A 21,263-nucleotide genomic window follows, 5' to 3' on the forward strand; every position below is an offset into this window, starting at 1 on the left:
CAAAGTTATTCTCAGATTTATTTATAAAAACACGTTTGAACATCCATGCGCCAAGGCTGTGCAAAGCCAATAAAAACAAAGACTCGCAGGGGCATCAAAGTTGCCAGTTTGGATCCCTGAAGTGGCAGAGAATAGGAGGATGGGGAAAAGTGAATGAGCAGTGTGTTTCAGCGCTTCAGCAATTATGAGTGCCTCCAGCCTCGCAGCCAAACTCCTCAGTACAATTCTGTGAGTCTGTTTAATTGAAGCGGGCAGTTTTGTTTATGGAAGGAAGGATAATTTCTTTCTTTCTTTCTTTCTTTCTTTCTTTCTTTCTTTCTTTCTTTCTTTCTTTCTTTTTAATTTCTGTGGCAACTTACAGAAATGTGATGTTTTAATAGAGCTGTACAAGAGTCAGAAAGCTGTGTGGTGGATGTTTTTGCGGAATAAAATTAAAACTATGATCATCTTTGTTTTAAGAAAGTGCACTAATCAGCATTTTAACAAAATTAAAACAGCGTTTAATTTTGCCATATTGGAAATTTATTTTAATACAAATTAAATATCAATAAATAATTAGTTTCATTTTAAAAATGAATATATATAAAAATGAATGAATGTATTCAGTTCAGTTAAATTTTATTTATATGGCACAAAATCACAGGAACAGTCACCTCAAGGTGCTTTGTACTGTAAGGTAGACCCTACAATAATACAACAGGGAAAATTCCAGCAATCATATGACCACGTATGAGCAAGCACTTTGGTGACAGTGGGAAAGAAAAACACCCTTTTAACAGGAAGAAAGCTCCAACGAATCAGGCTCAGGGAGGGGCGGGGCCATGAAAACTGAAGGCTCTCCCTCCCATTTTACTTTCATGTAAGCTCACAGTCTGAGAGCAAAGTGCTCTAATGATACAGTACTATAAGGTCTTTAAGATAGACCTGATTTTTCAAGACCTTGTATGTGAGGAAGAGGATGTAGTTTTAAAATATGTTTAAGTGCTTTTTAGGTAAGAAATGGTTAAAGCTTCCCCCCAAAAATCTTCATTTATGAGTTTGTACACAAAGTGTCCAGTGGTTCCTCTGACTTCATGATCAGAAGAACTAAAGGCTCTTTGAAGCTGCCGCTCCACTAAGCCAGCGAGCAAATGAAACGTTGCGTGACTCTCGTAGTTATTCCTGCACTGGGATGAATTTCTAAGATGATCTCTCTCTCGTGGCCAGTAGGGTCTTCTTTCAACTTTGAGGACTTTCTAGATACTGACAAGATTTCCCACCGCTGTGCATCTGAGAACATTTTTAGTCAAGTGCTTAGCTTCACAAAGAAGTTAGATATCATAGAAGTCTACAGGAAAATGGCCTCCCAGTCAGTTCAACAACTGACAATATCAAAATGCACAAAACACTCAGCTTCAAGCTTCACAACTGGACTTCCACCAACTGCATTTTTAACACACAGTCTGTGGTTGTGCTTAGTCAGTGCCTGTCGTTTGCATATACGACAACATTTCATTGGTAAACCAACATAGCGGTACAGTGCCGTCGCACTGCCAAAGAAAAACAACATTATAAACAGAACATAAACCACTGAAAATTATCGATGTAGAAGGAAGTTGGTGGTGTTGCTCGTGATGCTGAGAAATGCTGCAGATGATTTTATTACAGGCAGTCGTGTTACTGATCAGGTGCTTTAAATTTATCAGGTTCTAACATGAAGGAGGGGATCAGAGTTGGCCTAGGAGCAAGAGAGTTAAGTTGCCAAGTCATTAAGTGTGTATTAATACAAAGCTTATGTTTACATAATTTTAATTTTATATTATTAAAAATAGTCCCAGACACAGAGTCAGTTATGACCCACGAGGTCTGAAAAAACGTACCTGGCTTAGATATAATGAGGAGGGCATGATATGTTACCTATGCCAAAAGCATTGTGCCTCCACGCTGTAAAAAGCTGCTGGATTATGAGAGCTGAGCACAAACTACCAGATGCATATGAGTTGGATGACAGTCAGCAGAAGAAGAGCAAAAACACCTTAGAGAACAACACACTTTTGCAAATACTTTTAACTTTATAAAAGTTGAGAAAAATAAATATAAAGCAGCTGCTTTAGAAGTAATCTTTTATGTCTGTAGGAGGAAAGCTGCAGTGGACTCTCAAAGGCTTGAGAATAATGAATCAATGTCTCAAGTCAAAGTGGCCTCACCAGAGCAGCTGTGAACTCTTTATTTTCTTACTGCAACTGACTGAACTGTGCTTATTGTCACAGTTTCAAAGTAAATCCTGCAGCCATTCAATTAAATCACTGTACATGGGACATCTTTACATATTTACTGTCAAACAGGACAACAAAATAGCTTTTCTGCCCGAAGTCTGTTTCATCGCCAGTTATTCAAGATTCTGGATGACCAGCTGGTGGCAGAGCGGTTAAAATTCCCAGAGTGGGGATTAGCGTTGATGAGGCTACTCACTGAATATAGATGAAGATGACATAGTTTTCTGGAGACCTGACAAAGTGGAAAGCATTTGATTAAAAAAAGCAAAGAGCTCCTTCGTGAGTGACAGATCCCGAATGGCAGCTGGTGAGTCTCTTTTCCTTATCCTTCGGTATGAGCTGGTGTGATGTATGAGAGTGTCAGAGTGATCATGCCGAGAAGCTTAAGTGAGACAAAAAGCAGAGACACTAGAACTCATTTCCTGGCCTTACAACCGTGCACTGTGCACATTGCCTCAATCTGGCCCTGTCAGACTGCACTGAGGGACAGATGGGAGTACCATACCTCATCATATATGCCACAATTGTTGGAGCAGTATTCTGGTTTTCCCGGGCCTCCAGCAAGAAGACCGACAGGCTTGAGAAAGTCCCTTAAATCAAACTGCAGGTTAGCCGTATTCCTTTGTAAATAATGAGTTCTCTCCCGCTGCACTGTGCCTGGGACGATCGATGAGCGGCTTTAGGTTTTCACAAAGAGAAACCTTTATTTCAGTCAGGTGGAGCAGGAGATATGAGATCATTTAGACAAAAACAGAGCAAAATAATCATAATCAATAATAATCATTTACAACTGAAATTACAACTGATTACAAATCTGCTCCATTACACTCCATGTTTGCATGAAAGCATCAAGAGGCAACTTTAGCTAGTCATACAATCATTGTAAAGGTCCATGATTGGTCATCTGTGATTATTCCCATGTGGCATTTTTAATTCTTCTACAACTCTTTTGTGTTTGGTTTGGTGTTATTGTGTGGTCAGCTCTGTTGTTGTTTTTAAAAGTCCTTTCTTTAAAAAAAAGAGTGGTATGCTAAGTGATAGGAAAACCTATTTACTATGATAAAGCTGCCACTGTTACACGGCAATAAAAGGCTGTAATGCGTCTGAAACACAGAAGGGATTTCCACAGTCTCTAGCCACGGCTCAAACCTTGACCGCAAGCTTTGTGGTAAAACGCACAGCTTAGCTGAGCGGTCTGTTTAACCGTTTTAAATTAAGAGCAGATTTTGTGTTGGTGGAAACAGCATGTGTGTCTGTGTGTAAATATAGCCAGAGAAATGTCTTTGGTAATGATTATTGTTAATTCCTGGTAGAAGCTGGACTGATGAAAGCTTTCATTTCTATAAAAAAAAGAAAAAGAAGATCCCATAAAGAGTAAATTTGAATACTATAGTTCATTTATTGTTTGTGATCCAATTACGACCACGTGATCCGTCATTCCCCTGAGTAAAGAGCCAAATGGTAGATGTAGAGAATCATTACATCCCTAATAAAACATGTCCTCGCTGAATATCAGGATGTGATTCATTTCCATGCTGCCTCAAAGGGTTTTTGGTCATTTACATTTTTTGATATTACAGGGCCATTGGCAGTATTTTGGAAATGTAATCTACTCGCTAACTTTTGTTTTATTAAAAAGAAAAAACCCACATTGTTTAAAAATTTGTCATGTGATTCAAAGTCACCTTGTTTAACTTGTGTTTAGTTGTAAAATATAACCTCCCAGTAATACTAAAGATAGGTCCCTTGTGGCTCTGAAATTGCTAACAATTCCATCATGATGTGTGCAGATAATAATTTGCTTCCCAGTGTAAGAAATCAGTTCTCTATGGGCAGTCCTGTGCCACACAGATTGACACTTGAACCCAGACTTGCTCCAGTGTTCGGCAGCCTTCACTGCAGCACTGTGATTGAATTGGAATGCTTCCAGTCTGAGATTAGTCAACTGTCAGAATGGGAAGTGAGGTTTTTCTTTTGAGCAAACCTGTCCTGATGGAATACTATGCTAATACCCCCATCTGTATATTTGTCACCACATGGAGATTATGGTTGTAGCGGCTGCAACATCAACAGCGACAACATCAACATGCCCCCGTCACCAGAGAAGGACCTCGGATAAACCTGAAGCTCAAAAAAAGCCTGAAAGCCATCTGCCAGCCGAACGAGCTGAATCTGGTGGAAGCAGTGCCAACATATTCATCGCATTGCATCGTTGTCACGGTTACTGGTCCATAACAACGGTCTCCTGGGAACTCAACAAGCACATGAAGAGTTGTCTGATGCAAAAGCAAATAAATAAATAAAGAGGTACAAGCAGACCAATACATTTGATTCTGTAAGCATCTCATTTTATTGTATATCTGTCCCCAAGGTGTCCAGGTCCCCTTTGTCAATTTACTAGTAATAATAACATAAATATTCTCACACTGCAGCTTATTATTTACCAAGGTTTAAAAAAAAAACACTGCCACATAAATGTAAATGAAAACCTACAGAAAGAATTTAAATAAAGAAAAAAACAGCAGGAATGATTGAGGTTATGTAAGAGTGGAGAAAATGTGGCTTTGTACTGTTCCTGATGTTGTTATCCTGTGGCAGCTTATTAGCATGAGTGTGTTTCATCATTTTGCTTATTCATGAATACTGAAGTGCATCTACATATGGCTTATTTTCAGCAGATACTGCAGGAGAGGAGGAGACCATGTGCTGCAGACTGAAAGGAGATTTCTGACAATGATCATTGCAATGTGGGCGATTCCAAGGTTTGATGGGTTTTGAACAGAATTTTTGATAACTGTGGATCAATGCTTCGAGTCACATGATGACACGTTTTGATATCATAGGTGTGCTATGATTCTGATTATGTTATGATTGTGCTTTTCACTTTCCACCCCACAGCCTGGTGCCATAGCCTTAAGAGCTATAATGCATCACATGTACTAAGTACATAATTCAAACACAAAACTTAAATAAATAATATTCAAAAGCTTTAAGTGCTAAAAATAAAATGGGTACAGCTGATTAATGCCATATGCAGCTGTAAAGCCTACTAAAACATGAAATAGTCACAAAAAAGCTTCTTTTTCTGTGTTCATGGCTACGAATGACAACCTTTTTGGTGACAGCAATTTTCAATGTTTATCATGTGTCTGTAGCACATGTGTTGTTCAGACAAAGTGAAATCAAGCCACTATGCTAACCAAGAAAGAAGCTGGAAAAGAAATTGTAACCATTACAATTTAACCAACACCATCATCCATATCTGCTCGTTTTAATGGTTTTACCCGATGACGGTGAAATGATTCGCTCCATCAGCAACTATCTGAACCTCCAAATTTGTACCTTTCCATTTTTTAACCCTTACACACAGGTTAGGTCAATTTTGATCCATTTTTACATTTGAAAGCAGTACAAATCACCTTAGTGTAGTGCTTTTTATTTCATGATTTCTCCTAAAGTCATGAAATAAACTTTAGGAGAAGCTGCTCCCTCTCTCTGCTGTGGAGAGGGGGAGCAGCTTCCGGTTCCTTGGTGTACATCTGGTTGAGGATCTTACGTGGTCAGGACACATAAACAAAACAGTCAAGAAGGCGCAGCAGCGCCTCTTCTTTCTCAGGAGACTGAAAAGATTCGGCATGAGCCCCCGCATCCTCAGGACCTTCTATCGCTGTGCTATTGAGAGCATCCTCACTGGATGCATCACCACCTGGTATGGCAACAGCACCGCTTACAACTGCAAAGCTCTCCAGAGAGTAGTGCGGTGCTCTGAACGGATAATTGGAGGTGAGCTTCCCTCCCTCCAGGACATCTACAGGAAGCGGTGCCTGAGGAAAGCGGGGAGGATCATCAAGGACTCCAGTCACCCCAGCCATAAACTGTTCAGACTACTTCCATCAGGAAGGAGGTTCTGCAGCATCCGGTCCTGAACCAGCAGACTGAGAGACAGCTTTTTCCATCAGGCCATCAGACTGCTGAACACTTCATAGACACCTCACCTTCACTTACCAGAACTTCAACATTATGCACTCTATACTGTATATAAATGCCACTTGTTTTGCGCATTTCCAACTGCCAAACTTTCTATATTTTATTTTATTGTCTATTCTATTTAATTTTTAAAATATGTATATATATATATATATATACACACACACACACGCAGATATACATATTTACTATACACATTCAGTAATGCGCATACACTTTTATATTGTACATATATTGATTCATATAACTCCCAGATTTACCCATTCTTATATTTGCTTGTTCTTATGTTATTGTATTTTTGCACACCTCTGTTGCTTGTGAAGCTCGCACACAAGAATTTCACTCACATGTACTGTACCAGTGTACCTGCATGTGATGTGACAATAAAAGTAATTTGATTTGATTTTTGGTTTGATTTTAAAGTTAGCCAAAACACACCAAAGTGAAAATATTCTAATGTGCTACTAAAGTCTAATTTTACCTGTGGATTTTAAATCTACCATACCCTACACCTCATACGCATGGCTTCCTGTTATGCCTTTGAATGCAGACTAGTTTGCAGTGCACAGTTTTATCTGTTAGTTTGTGTTAAATTGTTGTTAATAATTACAAATGGTGGTTATGAGGGCTAAAGGAACACTGCCTTCGACAGTGCAGAAAGATGATTCAGTGAAAAGGTGATGCGAAAACTCATTCAAAAGAAAGTTCTGCTTGGTTTTATCCAGAAAAACACAATTTATAAAAATGAATAGATATTTATTAACATGTTTTAAGATACTATAGTTAGATAATATTTCATTTTCCCTTTCTCCAATTGAGGAGGGGGGGGAAGGGGGGGGGCTTTTTTACCTCTGTTGGTTTTGTGTTTGTTTGTAGTTGGTTGTGTTGGTTTCTTAAAATTAATCATCTTTATTAATAATTACTTATTATATGCTTGAAAAGCAAAAACGAGGAGCTACAGTCTGCAAAGGACACATACATACAGGCTCCACTTTATAGCAGCCACGCTGTCTCACAGAGCCATCTCACTGTCCACAGCTGAGCCCACAGCTTACACAGTGTTACGCAACTGAAAATTATAAGTGCCTTTACGTCAGCATAAATAATGCATATCCTGGGTGCATCAGGTCACTGGCAAATCCCACCACATGTAATATAGATGCACTGGTAGGCTGCAAGGATCAAGTCTGTGATTCATTCTACAACTTGAAAGAAAACAATAAAACGACACCAAGCAAATGACAGAAGCGTGTGTCCTAATTTGTGGATGTCTTTGCTGCTTCATGCATATTGAAGACTGCCTTCTAGCTTTTTGCAATGAAAATTGCCTTTGGTGTACCTGTGCATTGTTACCATGACAACCAACATTGTCCAGCGCGGTCAGCGGGAAATTACGAAGCAGAAAATGAAGCAGAAATATCACATGTTTATTAAAACGGAAGACTGTGAAATCTGTTGAGTTTGCCAGTGTTCACTGGTACCGTTAAGATTAGCCGCCCCCAAAAAAGCCTCCCAGACTCGATGGACGTCTGGCTCAGGGAGTGCTATGTGTAGTAACACCCTATAGATATGTGTGTTCAGAAAGTATACACATACACAGAGTTACTTGTGGAAGGGGACAAAAATACTAATACTGATTAGTAAGAACTGAGATCACTGAAATATTGAATTACTGAGATCACAGCCAGGAGCTTCTATCTCACTGCAGTATACTGCCAGTGTCTAAAATTAACACATTTTCCATGAACACTGTTGCTCCCCAGCCTTGTAAAGCAGGCTTAATCTCACAAGCTTAATATTCACGGCAACAATTTAGGCTTAACAACATTTGCTGAGAATCTCCTGAAACTAGCAGACAACCCATCCTGAAAGCTATGATGAAGATAAAAACAGCGCCTCTCAAACGTCACAAGAACTCTTGAACGCTGCTGAAACTGTGACCTTTTTGATCTTCAGCCTTTTCCGAAAAAGTTTAGGGGGAATGTTATGAAGAAATGTGACATTTTCTGATTATTACCAGAGCTGCCTATCAAGAGCTTCGTCTTTACTAAAGAGTAAACAATTTTGTGTTAGTTCTTCTCAAAAAACCACCATCTGCCTTTGCCACAGATTCATAGGATGTAAGCTTTTGTTTGTTTGAGCGCTTTCATTCACATTTGTGATTTAAACAAACCAAGATTGCTTTTTTAGCCACGTAGTAAAATGCAGAGTACAGGCTGACTTCAGTGCCACATATTTTTGCTCCGCCTGCAGTTTGACGAGCCCATACAGTAGCATCCATTCACAAATCCAGTCAAATCCAGTCATTCAGTCAGACATATACTGCTGCTGAAGTGTTTTCTTCCCCTCTTCATCTTCCACCACCAGCAACCTCATCAAATTTTAGCCCTGGGAGTTTGATCAGAACGAACAAGCTAATTTTAATACAGTCAACAAATAAAAGCATACAACCTGAACTCTGTCAAATTTCTTTAAGAAAACCTTTCCAAAGAGCAGTTTGGGGACACTGTTATTTTAAGTATAAGTGACATGATATTTTTACTTTGATGATCCACATTAACTGGTGTCCAATCCCAATCCCAAAGATGTTCTACCAAGTGAACTTCAACATGGGTCCAGATCAAAACATGTGGCCCAGAAAGCTATAAGTCTCCAAAGTAGATGGATTTTAATGCCTCACTTTTCCTCCCCTAAAAACATTTTAGGTGACGAATTTAGCCGAAATGTGAAAAACAATTAACTGAGGTGTTTTCTCTGATGCAAAGTACAACCTCTCTGTCTTTGGTCAAGAGGATAACGGATTTTGATGTGATTTTGTATCGATCACGACACATTTCTAAGGAGCTAGTTTAATTTGCCCTAGAAGAGAAACAGTGTGTTCCAGTTCTGCACCATAAATCAGTCCTGCAGCTTTTTTTCTCCAAATCTAACCTTGGAGCTCACAAAGTAAAACACAATAGGAAGTGACTTCTCTTTCAGTGAGTAATTTACCAGAGAAGAGGTACATTTCTGGAGCATGCAATCATGTTTAGAATGTGCAGAATAGAGTCTGACTTGCAGGTCTGAGACTTCTCAAAAGCCACTTTCAGTATTTGCTGCACCCTTATTGCTTCCATCTTACACAGTAATTTATTTTCTAGTTAGTCATTACCAAGGGGGATAAACACTGTGGCTATTATTTCTCCTGTGTGTTTTCAGTTCTTCCACCTTTGGGCATCGACATACATGTTAAAATCCTGAGCTCCGTGTGCACTGAAAGGATCTGTGATCTCTTCTGATTTTGTGCCAAAAAGTGACAAAGCAATTTTCATCAAATCCAGCCCATCAGCTTACAGAGAAATATTTTAAAATGTAAAGTTCAGATATTTAAGACGTGATGATTATGCAAAAGTCAAACTCTGAAGCTCAGTCAAGACCATAATAGTCAAAGGATGATTGTTATTTCCATCTGCATTCATTTATATTTTGCAGCATAGCTTTGTTCTGGGACCTCCCTGCTCTTCCATGCGAATACGTGGAGTGCATAAATTGGGGCGAGTACACCTCGCTGCTCTACCATGCAAGACACCAGCACACCATGGAACACGCATCAGCGACTACAGATATAGCACTTATTTAGTCAGATAGAGGATGAAAGGAGGGACAAGGGTAGTGGTGGGTTGCAATATGGCACCAACTGTGAGTTAGATTAACACTCGATTTAGTTACATCAGCACTTTATACCAGCAGTCCCCAACCCCCGGGCCACGGACCGGTACCGCTATGTGAGTCGTTTGGTACCGGGCCACGAGAGTTGAGGCTCGGGTGTGAAATTTATAGTTTTTTTTAATCGTTTTTATCATTAACTCATTTTCCCGTGTGTTTTGAATAAATCTTCTTTTTTTAGGTACCAGTACTGTTTTTTTTGTTTTTTTGTTGTATCTATCCGTGGCACCTTACAGGCCGGTCCGTGAAAATATTGTTGGACATAAAACGGTCCGTGGTGCCAAAAAGGTTGGGGACCGCTGCTTTACACCACCAGTCACCTCAAGGCACTTAATATTGAAAGGTAAAGATCGAACAATAACACAGAGAAAACCCCAACAATCACACGGCATCCTACGAGTAAGCAGTTGGCGACAGTGGGCAGGAAAAAAACCCTTTTAACAGGAAGAAGCCGCCAGCAGACGCAGGCTCAGGGAGGGGCGGCCGTCTGCCTCGACTGATTGGGGTTGAGGGAAAGGAGACGGGACAAAAAACAAACAGGTAGAGAGCAAGATGATTATATGTAGAGTGGTGTATAAGCACAAAGAGAGTGCAAAAAGGTGAGTTAAGAAGAACCAGTGCATCATGGGAAGCCCCCAGTAGTCTAGGCCTATTGCAAAATAACTAAGATAGGGTTAAAGATATGCCTTTAAAAAAAAAGAAAAGGAAAGTTTGAAGCATAATCTTAAAAGTCTGGGAGCAGTGCTCCATTTGAGTGACACAGGACTACGAGTCTTTAAGATAAGAGCCTTGCAACTGATTCTGGATCAGCTGTCCCTCCTGTCTAGACATTTGTATTCCCACATACAATGACATAAGCAAAACATGTCACATGGCAGTTAGTTCAAAAAGAAAATACAGTGAGGTGGTCAACAGCGTGTCATGCTCTGACTGTTAGTGTGTGTGTGTGTGGCCTGGAAGGAGCAACAAACACACACAAACCACATGTGTCGATGTGAACTGTGCAGCATTGTGTTTAATGATTAGCCAGCCTGGTGCTGTGCAGCATTTAAAGCTGTGTGAATGGGTGGAGAAAGGGACAGAAAACCACATTATGGTAATAAGAGAAAACACAAATAATTAAATGCAGACACACACACACACACACATGTATCATCGACAGCAGGGAAGAGAAACGGGAATACGATCTGCCATTCCTCCACCATGGAATAGGTAAATCTCGTCAGAAATTCTAACAAACCTCTCCCAGGAAAAGACAACAAATAAAAATAGAACAGGAGAGAGGTCGAGCAGCATTTGAAGTTTGATTTCTGACTCATCACTTCTTCCTGTCAAGTGAAATATAAATAGATGGAGAGAAAAAAGCAGGCAGAAGTACCAAAAACTTTTTTCCCCTGCTCAGTGCTGAGACATATTCCTCATTATCTTAAATGTAAAAAGGTCACATTGCTGCACATTCCTGACAGAGCCGATAGTGCCGGTTTCTAACACTCACAGCCGCACTCAGTGCTGGAATATATCACATTTTAAACTTTACGACAGCACATTTACAGCACTTCAGTTTCAGTGCTTCTGCCCTAATGGGTGCATGGACACACAGGCTGCACAACTGGCAACTCTGACATCATATTTACACTTCAACAAATTAAAAAAAAAAAAAAAAAAGGAGATAAGTTTTTGTTAACCTGCTCATAAAATCTGTTATTGCCTCACATCTAACAGATCTTTAAAAACTCACCCAAGTAACTTACCAGTATGAGCAATTTAACTTAAAATATTCATTTTAATTAAGCGTGGGGTGAGAGTCGAGGTGACCTGTGCGGCACTGTGTCGGCTGCAAGCTGCTAAATATTAATTACTTATCCTCAAATATCACTGACAGTGCCAATTAAAGATTTTCACTGAGCTCTAAGGATACTACCCTCTGGTACCAGGGAAGTTATGAGAACAAAGACACCCAAATTACCCAGGCGTCCTTGCAGATAAGCTCCGGCGCCCATCATTTACTGTTCAGCACAAGCTGATAACATTATCTACAGCAGAGGGGTTAAGTAAAGACAAAATGTTAATGGCAAGTGCCTGCAATTTTCTTTTGAAAGGGAAATGAACTCTACTAATGTAGGTAGATATATTCTTAGAAGAAGCAACACACTCAATGAGAAGCAACACACACCTTCCGAAGGTCATTTTTAGCTAGGGCTAGCTAACATACAGGGAATCAGACCACGTTTCTGATCAATTTAAAGTAAATTTTCTTACTAAAGAGCAGAGATGGGCAGTAACGCGTTACTTGTAACGCGTTACTGTAATCTGATTACTTTTTTCAAGTAACGAGTAAAGTAAGGGATTACTATTGCAAAATCGGTAATTAGATTACCGTTACTTTCCCGTAGGAACGCTGCGTTACTGCGTTACTAAAACCGTGATTTTTTTTGCGAGAATGTCTCATGACAGTGACGTAAGCAAGTGCGACGTTGGTGACAGCAGCTGTGTGCAGATCAACAATGGATAATATATCGATTGTGGGAGAGAGTATGAGCGTGCAGCGTTTAAAGCGTGGAAGTACTGACCTTACTTTGAGTTTGATTCCATAAAAAGTGACAAAAACATTAGCGTCCATCGTGCGTGGGAAGAAAACTTCTTTTTACAGCGAAAAAAACCCCTAAACTTCCGAGCAAGCACCGAGTAGCTACGACGTGATGGGAAACTCACAGAGACACTCGCGCGGATTCTTCAACTGACCGCAGCACACCTGCACCAGGGTAACCCTCCGCCTACCCTGCTCCTGCTTTACAGGTGAAAATAGAGCAAAAGGACCGCTGAGTCTTTGACTTTATTTATTTTCTGCTGTGTTTTACTTGCATCTGTTTGAAAGAGTGAGTGAAAACACAAAAAATATTTTATTTTATGTGCTGGAATGTGTAGAAAATAGGTTTAAATGTTAAACTAATTTATTCAAGTCAGAGAATGTTGCATATAATTAAATGTTTTGCTTGATGCATAAAGTTAAAAGATTAAAACTGATAAAACAAGTTAAAAAAAGAGACTTTTCCATTTGATTACATTTTGTATGATGGATTATGTAGAAAAAGTAGAATTGGGCTGAGAGATCTATCACTTTATCACCTCTTCAGGTTGTAAATCGTGTTTTTAAAAAGTAACTAAGTAACTAAGTAATTAATTACTTTTGAAAATAAGTAATCAGTAAAGTAACGGGATTACTTTTTTGGGGGAGTAATCAGTAATTAGTTACTGATTACTTTTTTCAAGTAACTTGACCAACACTGCTAAAGAGAGACTTAATGTAGGTTCTGCTGTTTAAAACGTTCATCCTGATGATAAAACTGTACATTTACAAAAGCAGTCACACTAAAGTGTTAATCACACATGGATTATTTTAAGGTCTAATGAGCGTATGATCCCATATAAGTAGCCTGACGAAACGAGCGCATTTCAAAAGACCGTCAAAGGAGTGCTTCTTTCAGTGTCTAGCCCAGATATTCAGGCTCCTAATAATAACTGAAATCTGTCACAAAGTGCTCAAGACTTCAAAAACATATATACAGAGGCAGAGACTGAAGAGATGAGCGTCTGAGCAGACGCACTAATGAGGAGTAAACGGTAATGTCAGCATGTGTGGGAGTGCTTGTGAGTTATAGACCTTGAACATTAGAGCAAGGTTTTTAGTTATCACCTTTGTCAAAAAGTAAAACAGGCATTTAAAAAAGGTTAAAGAAATCGCTCTAATTTTTTATTTTTTTTTTTGAAAGTGTGGTTCTTTCTGTTGTGTCAGGGGAGAAATCTGACTCATATCAGGTGATAGGAAAAATTGTACACTAAAAGCAGGTGTGGGTGTTTGATCCCCTCCGTATGCCAAAGTGCTGTTGGGCTAGAAACCGATAATCAGTTTGCCCCTTAATGGCTGGCCACCAACGTGTATGAGTTATTGTGATACAGCTTGAATGCTCAGATCATATCATGAAATTTGCTGTCCTACTGCCTTCTTGTAAGAACTGGATGAACTCAAAATCTCCATTTCTTTCATCAGGTCCAGCTCGTCTTTGCTTGAAGTTGACTTTTCCATGTGTTTTTTAGGATGAATTTTTCAATGTTATTGGTGTGTCTATAGTGTGTGAATGTATGTGTGAACGGGTGGATGACTGGTTGTGTAAAGCGCTTTGGGGTCCTTAGGGACTAGTAAAGCGCTATACAAATACAGGCCATCTATGTTACCTGACAAAACTGCATCTGCATCAGAATCACGCTCAGTGTGTAAAGGTCTTAAGCACAAGTACCAAAAACTACATCACGTCTAAGTACCACTTGAAGCTGGCTCTAAAAGTGATTAAATACCCGTAGACTTTCAAAGCCCATGGTATGAATTGCATTTAGCTTCACAGGATACTTCCCCCTTCAGAACAACTCTGAGTTGGGTGAACTCATCCACCTGGATACTGGACTTCACTTTGATTAACAGATTTACGATACAGACAGTGGAGGCTAGGCCTGCTATGCCTCACCTCTGCTAACTGGACTCATTAAATTGGACCTATTCTGTATGCGTGCGCCTTTTACCTGCTCTAAAACCATTTAGATTGATAATCTGACTGATGCTAAAGCTTGCTACATGGTACAGACCGCACAAAATGTTTGGTTTATGAACGAGATACTAGTGTTTTATTAGCTTGCTAGCCAAGCTAGTTAGCATTAACTGATCCCTTAACACGTCAACTTAGCATAAATGTTTTCACTTCTGGCTCCAAAAAAGCCCAAGAAAAATGTTGAAGCTTCAAAATATAGTCCAAAACAAGTGACATCACACTGGCTACTGTTATGTTGTCTATGTTCCAGGTTCATGGTTCTTGTTTTGCCTACAGTATATGAGTAAATAAATGCTAATGAGATCCATCTGGATCTCTATAAATGCTAAAAAGACTTAGGTAAAGTATATATATAAACTCTTAAATATGTATCTTTGAAATAACAAATAGTATTTTTCATAATAATCAGCTCACACTGTCCCCTGTACTGTAATTGCCAGGAAAGATGGTTTCGTGTCATAGAAGTGATAATGAGGGGACAAACACACAGAGCACGCTAACAGCCAAAGCTCGGTTGGGATAACAGGAGTTTTTTGATCCAGAATCTGTAAAAGTTTAGGGGTTTTTTTTAGCTCTATAGTCTGCTTGCAAAGTAATAATGACCACTTTTTTCTGTTACACAGTCTTTGTGGCCAATGACTGGAGACAAAGCACTTTTATCTATTTTTACCTCTTTTGCTGTTCTGTTTTTCTTGAGTCTGAAACAGCGTTGTGCTCTCTAATGTTGTGTTCAGCACAGTTCCAATTCACAGTTTGCAGCCTTTGCTTGCGACATCATACCTTTACTTCTTTTATATGTATCATGAGACCCTGGCTGCCCTGGTAAAACAGCAACTGATATGTTGAATGCTCAATAAGCAGCATGGTTCTCTAAAATGACAACACAGAATGCTTCCCCGGTGTGGTATCCAAGAATATACAACAAAAGATGCCCTGGTATGCTGCATTAACACTGCTTTCCTACTTTCTACCATTAAACACCCTCTACTATAACTGTTTCTAGTCCCAAGTTGTGGCACTTCAAGTGTGACCATTTTTTTCTTTCTTTCCTTTTTTATATGTAAGCCTCCTATGTAATTTCCCCCAGGGCACGACGGGCAAAAATTGGGCAAATAACCCATCAATAAATTAACTTAGTTTAACTAAAACTTTTTCATCTTGTTCCATTCAGTTTAAATGGATTGTGTCGCCTAGGGGACAGAGAGGGTTTAAACTTTTAAAGGCTAGTCATTATAGCTGAACCCTTTTTTCTAGCGGCTGCTACTCACTCGCAGTCAGACAATAATATGCTCTCAATCTCTCCCGCTTGCTGCTGCTGTCCTTGAAAATCAGTGCACTTCCCAAGCGAAGAATTTAAGAGGTACTGATTTTGCACATGAAGGCCGGTTCAATCGTCAAGGAGAGCACTACTGAAAGTGTGAAAGCAGCTATAAAGTTTCCTCTCTGGCACTGCAAAATAGTCCCAGTCCTGATTGAAACCTACAATTTTTGACAGAAAATCTTTATTAAATATTTAAATATTTATATTTGATAAAGATTTAATAAAGACTTTAACACCAAGTGTAAACTTGGTGTTAAAGCTGTCAAAATATTATTTGCCAGATATTGAAAACTTTAATAAAGGTGTTATTAATTAACATTATGAGGAAATGTAGCCTTTCTCATTGTTATCATGCTTTGTGTAAGCCTCCCTCTTTATTAATATTCAATGTAAAATCTCAGTAGTGCTTGTATAAAGGAAAAATCTAGTAAACATAGGTCTAAGAATCTCCATTCTATGGATCATGATAAACTCTAGCTCACCACATCTGTGTTATGATATTTTATTTATAAATATATTATTTAGGAATGTCACAATACCACACAAAAAAACCCTCAAAAAACCCAATATGCTACACAGCTACACACAACTTTAGGAGGTCCTGTTATGAGCAATTGCTATGCTAGCCTGGCTTTTGTGGTGGTTGTGGGCAGAACATTCATTTCAGGATTTTTAAGACATTTCTGTAGTATCCCCGACACCTACACCGTTTACAGTACCCTGAATTTTCAACATTTTCACATTGACTTGATTTTAAATATTTATCTGTTCAAACAAACTAAAATTACAACGTAGACCTGCTGTTTCTCCTCGCATTATAATACACTGTTGTCACTTGGCTGCAAATAGATTGCTAGCTGCTAGGCTATTTGCCTTTGGCTACACTAGCTATTTCCCAAATTTTGGCACTTAAGATGATTCATGTTAAAGATATTTAACATGAATGATCATATCATATTTTATACTTCTGATACAGCTGTAAACCTTTACCGTACATGTGTTAGTGCAAAACAATTCCACTAATATGTTTCCTGTTTCGACTGCTGATCGACTTTTTGGAGGCAGCGAACATCTCTAGCATTTCAAAAATGTCCCAAAGATTCGGAACCATATGTCCTCCATAAAAAAAATCTCTGGCACAACTCACACTGCAAACAGCTACAATTCTCAGAGACAGACTAAGTTTGAAAATTGGTGGGAAGAGATTTCCTTCGGATGGAAGCATCAGCCACAGCTGGATAGAATTTAAAATTTCTCAGTAACTTGACAAAGCGTACATTTGGCTGAAGAAGCAATGACGTCAACGGGCAGACACAATGTAGCCTATATGCTAATGCTTACCCTGAAATCAATGCCCACGGTGGAGATGAAGCTCCCAGCCAAAAAGGCTCCATCTTTGAAGCGAACCAGCAGACAAGTCTTTCCCACGCCTGAGTCCCCCACGAGCATCACCTGAGACAGAAGGTGACAATGTATTGGTTCATAAAATTTTAAATCTTGCGCGCGTGTGTGTGCGTGTGTGTGAAGATGTTTAAGGTATATAAAAAAATACATAAACAAATACACTACACTGGGAAAAAGCAGCATGTACAGACCAATGGACATAAAACTGCTTATTTTATTATGTTTTACATATCACATTATATATAAATATATATACATTTTTTCTCTAATTCAGTGGTCTACTCTGATATTGGTGTTCATTTAAGTTTGATTTGTCGTGTTCAGAGGTGACATTTGGTACACTGAACTGTTACAAGTGGGAGTACCACATAAAGTCAAAGTGGAGCTGTGATTTTGGTCAGTCTACCATGGGAACAGTTGCTAATCAGGGTGCATTATTAATACCAGCTGCCACCCACATAATGAGAATTTAGATTTGCATATGCCCAATGTAGAATATCATTAGTCTTTTTCATCTCCATTTCATACTTTCAATTATGTATGTTCTGTGTCAATGCTGTGTCATTATTGATTATTCCTCAGCCAAGTCGAGAGCCAAGACAGAGGTACAGAGAGATTTACTTCAAACAGTCAAGATATGATTGTACTACAGACTAATTCAAGGGGTTTAACGACAAGTATAGCATCAAGATACATATTTATGAATCATTGCAGTTTGTCTTTTTTTGTCTTTCTGTTAGCTAAAGTATGTAAAAACCACCAAGTCAAATTTTGCGATGGAGATCTAGAGCTTTGACAAAAGTAAAAAACATTAAATGTTTGTGAGTATCCAGATCTGGCTCTTCCAGATTGTCACACGTAGTACTTGCTTCCAAGACTCCAGACGTTCTTGTGATTTGCAAAATAGGTTTTTAGTAATAGTTCTCTAGTTTTCTGATGGCTTTTCAAGCTTTTCTTTAAACATTTGCTGTTTTTTCACTCACCTTCACTCCAGTCTTATACCATATGATTAATATTTTTTTAAGTTAAGCCACTTGACATATACCTATGAATCATTCATGCATAAAAAGGTACCTAACTCAAGGGATGAACCAGTGTTATGTGTACACATAACAGACATAATTAAGCAAAGAACCAATTGTCAAAAAAACACATAATTGATTTCAATGTCTTTAGATGAATCCATAGAAAATGTTAAAGATAACACAGATTGACAGATATCAAATAGTATTTTAGCACCAACAAGAGGATTGCCAAAGAACTGAAAGTGTATCTTAGTATATCTTGGCTGAATGGGTGGAGGACAAAAGAAGAACCAAAACACCTAAAACCCTACAGTAGCTGAACAGTATCTGGGAAACAGGAAGAAAAGGCTGGGTTATGTGAAATTACACACAAAATTGGACTGAAAATCGGTTACAGTAAGTCTTATAGAGAGATGGAAGGATCTCCTCTGACCATCCCCATGCATTCTGAGGACAGTTTGACAAAATAAGTCATCAAAGTGCATGGAGGAGGTCAGAGGAGAGGTAAAAAAGTGAGTACAGCCACTAAAACATGATGGAGGCTCAGCCAGTGGTGTTGGAAATCTTGTCAAAACTGATGGAATTACAAATGCAGATAAAAGTACTGTCTGATACTGATCCACCATGCAAGACCTACTAATTGGAAAATGCTTCATTTTTCAGCATAGCAGTAATGCCAAGTACACTGTCAATACACTAAAAGTAGAAAAACACAATGGAACACTAACAGTCATGGAAATATTGACTTTCAGGCTTACATTTATTTACATTTATTTATTTAAGTGTTAAGTTTGCACATTTCAATAAACTACTGCACCTATTTCCCATTTTCCTACCAAAATATAAACAAATGACGAGTGGCTCAAGACTTTTGCACAACCGTGTATTTAGAATTGCATATAGTATAGTAAAACAGAAAAGATATTTAGATTTTTAAATGATGAAAAAATGTCTTTCATTTATAAGCTATAACTCAAAAATATTCTTTTAGACACATAAAGTGGGCTACACACACACACACAGCGTAGATGTAGCTTGCGAAAAGGGAAGAAGGAAGGGATGCAAAAGCTGCATTTTTTTAACAGCCAGCAGTGGGCGACACCCTGCAAAAAAACATCTGGGTGCACGGAAGTGTGTATGGCAAAAGAGTTTCCTGACGTCAGTAAAGAGTTTCCTGATAAGCTTATAAGCTCATCTGCTTGTTTCTACTTATAACAAGTGAAACTTAATGTTAGTTTTGTCAATTTGTGTGCCCATAAGTGTTCATGAACGACATTAAAGCAAAGTATGCCGTATCATGTGACTGACAATCACCTCCTATGAGCACCAGTCAATCACATCCACCTTTTCACTCCTCACATCTGGTTTCAAAACACCAAGATGGTGTTTTTTTGTTTTTTTTTTGGGGGGGGGGGTTTACATTTTTTGTAAGGGAAACTAAAACAGTCCTTCATCCCTGATGGCATCTGCCTCCTGACACAGCTATCAGGACATATCAAACCTGAGCTTTACCATGAGATGGCAGTAGCACTTATTCTGTCAGCTCCACTCCTGTTAAACAAAAAGCGCCGCTGCTCTCCTTCACTGCAGTTAATTTATCTCATTAATAATAGAAACCTCTCTCCATCATCATCAGCTCTTCCATGTTATTGCACCGGACAACATGTGTGCAGCAACACTTAATGTTTCTAAAGTTCAGCGCTTGAAAGGAGACACCGGATGCACTAAGCAGCATTTCATGCATGTGCGAGCAGTTTGGAAGGTAAACATGAGGAAATCTCAAGCACAGGAGGAAAAACTGTCAAAAACACGACACTGAAAACAACATTTGTTTTCTTGCATAAACACACAGCACACAGTTTTTGCATATGTTACGTATGTTTTTCTGCTTTAAAGCACCTTGAGTGGCTTAAGAAGCCTGTTGAAACATAGATGACAAGGTGTATGATGTATATAGAGCTACTATCCAGCAGTCAAACGAGATGAGATGATAACTCAGAGAAACTAAACTAAAAGAAAATTCTGAAATAAAAATGAACACAATAGGAAATTATATTTCTTGGCCGAAACTAACTTCCATACACAGCCATGCCTGAAAACTACAAAAGTAGAAACAAAGTAGAAAGCCCACTATTTTAAGAAAAAGCCTGCTTTTCAGGGCAAATGAATCATCTTTAATCATCTTTAGATTCATGTCTGCAGACATTCACTGTGATTTGTCTGTAGAGTCATGCATTCTACTGGACACAAGCACACTTTTAACTAAGAACATAAGACACTTTTTTCCTTTAAAGAGGGACTTTTTAAAATTGGCTGATGCTAATTCGCTTCACTTCTCAGGTAAAGTCTCTATAAGACGAATACCCTACGCTAAGCTTGTGCTCACCTTGAAGGCGATGTCATAAAACTCTCCGCTGTTGCTGATGGATGGTCTGCTGGGATAGACCAGCCCGGAGGACGGAGCAGCAGCTGCGGTCAAACCTTTCCCCGTCCTCCCGCTGCTCGGAGATGCCTTGGGGCTCTTGGAGCTGCCTTTGCCTTTCGCTGTCTTCTTCCTGGACATGACTCTGACGACCTGCTCCACTTCGAGAAATTAAAAAAGGAAAAACGAGGAGGAGGAGAGTGTGAACTGGACACTTTTCTTTTCTCCTTTTTTGAGTTCTGATCGGGGTGCGTTGAGGTGAGGTAAGTTCACCTGTGCGTCAAAATCATGACTGTGCGTAAAGCCTAAATTGGCAAATGACAACAAAACGGAAAAACTGTCCTTTAAATAGAGGCAGCTGTTGTCTCCGCGGTGCAGCTGGATGACTGTAAATCTGAGGTCTGCTCACAATGTAAACAGCACCCTCTCTCGCTCTCCCTCCCGCCTCTCTCTCCCGTTCTCTCGTAACGTGATGTTGGGAGCGGGAGAAGGCATGGTTCTGTGGAAAATCCACACTAAAACAAAAAATAAAGAGAAAATAAA

At 39.1% G+C, this 21,263-nt stretch overlaps 1 protein-coding gene across 2 annotated transcripts in view; it reads right to left on the reverse strand.

Moving 5' to 3' along the window:
- The window catches only part of rab26 (RAB26, member RAS oncogene family), a 111,936-nt gene extending 90,783 nt beyond the window's left edge, over positions 1 to 21,153 (reverse strand). For both annotated transcript variants that reach the window (XM_026177314.1, XM_026177315.1), the window contains exons 1-2: positions 20,685 to 21,153; positions 17,211 to 17,321 (exon numbers count right to left, since the gene is read on the reverse strand). In XM_026177314.1, the coding sequence (XP_026033099.1) occupies positions 17,211 to 17,321; positions 20,685 to 20,861 (288 nt within the window). In that variant the 5' untranslated portion in view covers positions 20,862 to 21,153. The remainder of the gene's footprint in view (positions 1 to 17,210; positions 17,322 to 20,684) is intronic.
- Positions 21,154 to 21,263: the final 110 nt, after the last annotated feature.

The sequence above is a fragment of the Astatotilapia calliptera genome, chromosome 8, assembly GCF_900246225.1.
Source record: "Astatotilapia calliptera chromosome 8, fAstCal1.2, whole genome shotgun sequence".
Classification (NCBI taxonomy): Eukaryota; Metazoa; Chordata; class Actinopteri; order Cichliformes; family Cichlidae; genus Astatotilapia; species Astatotilapia calliptera.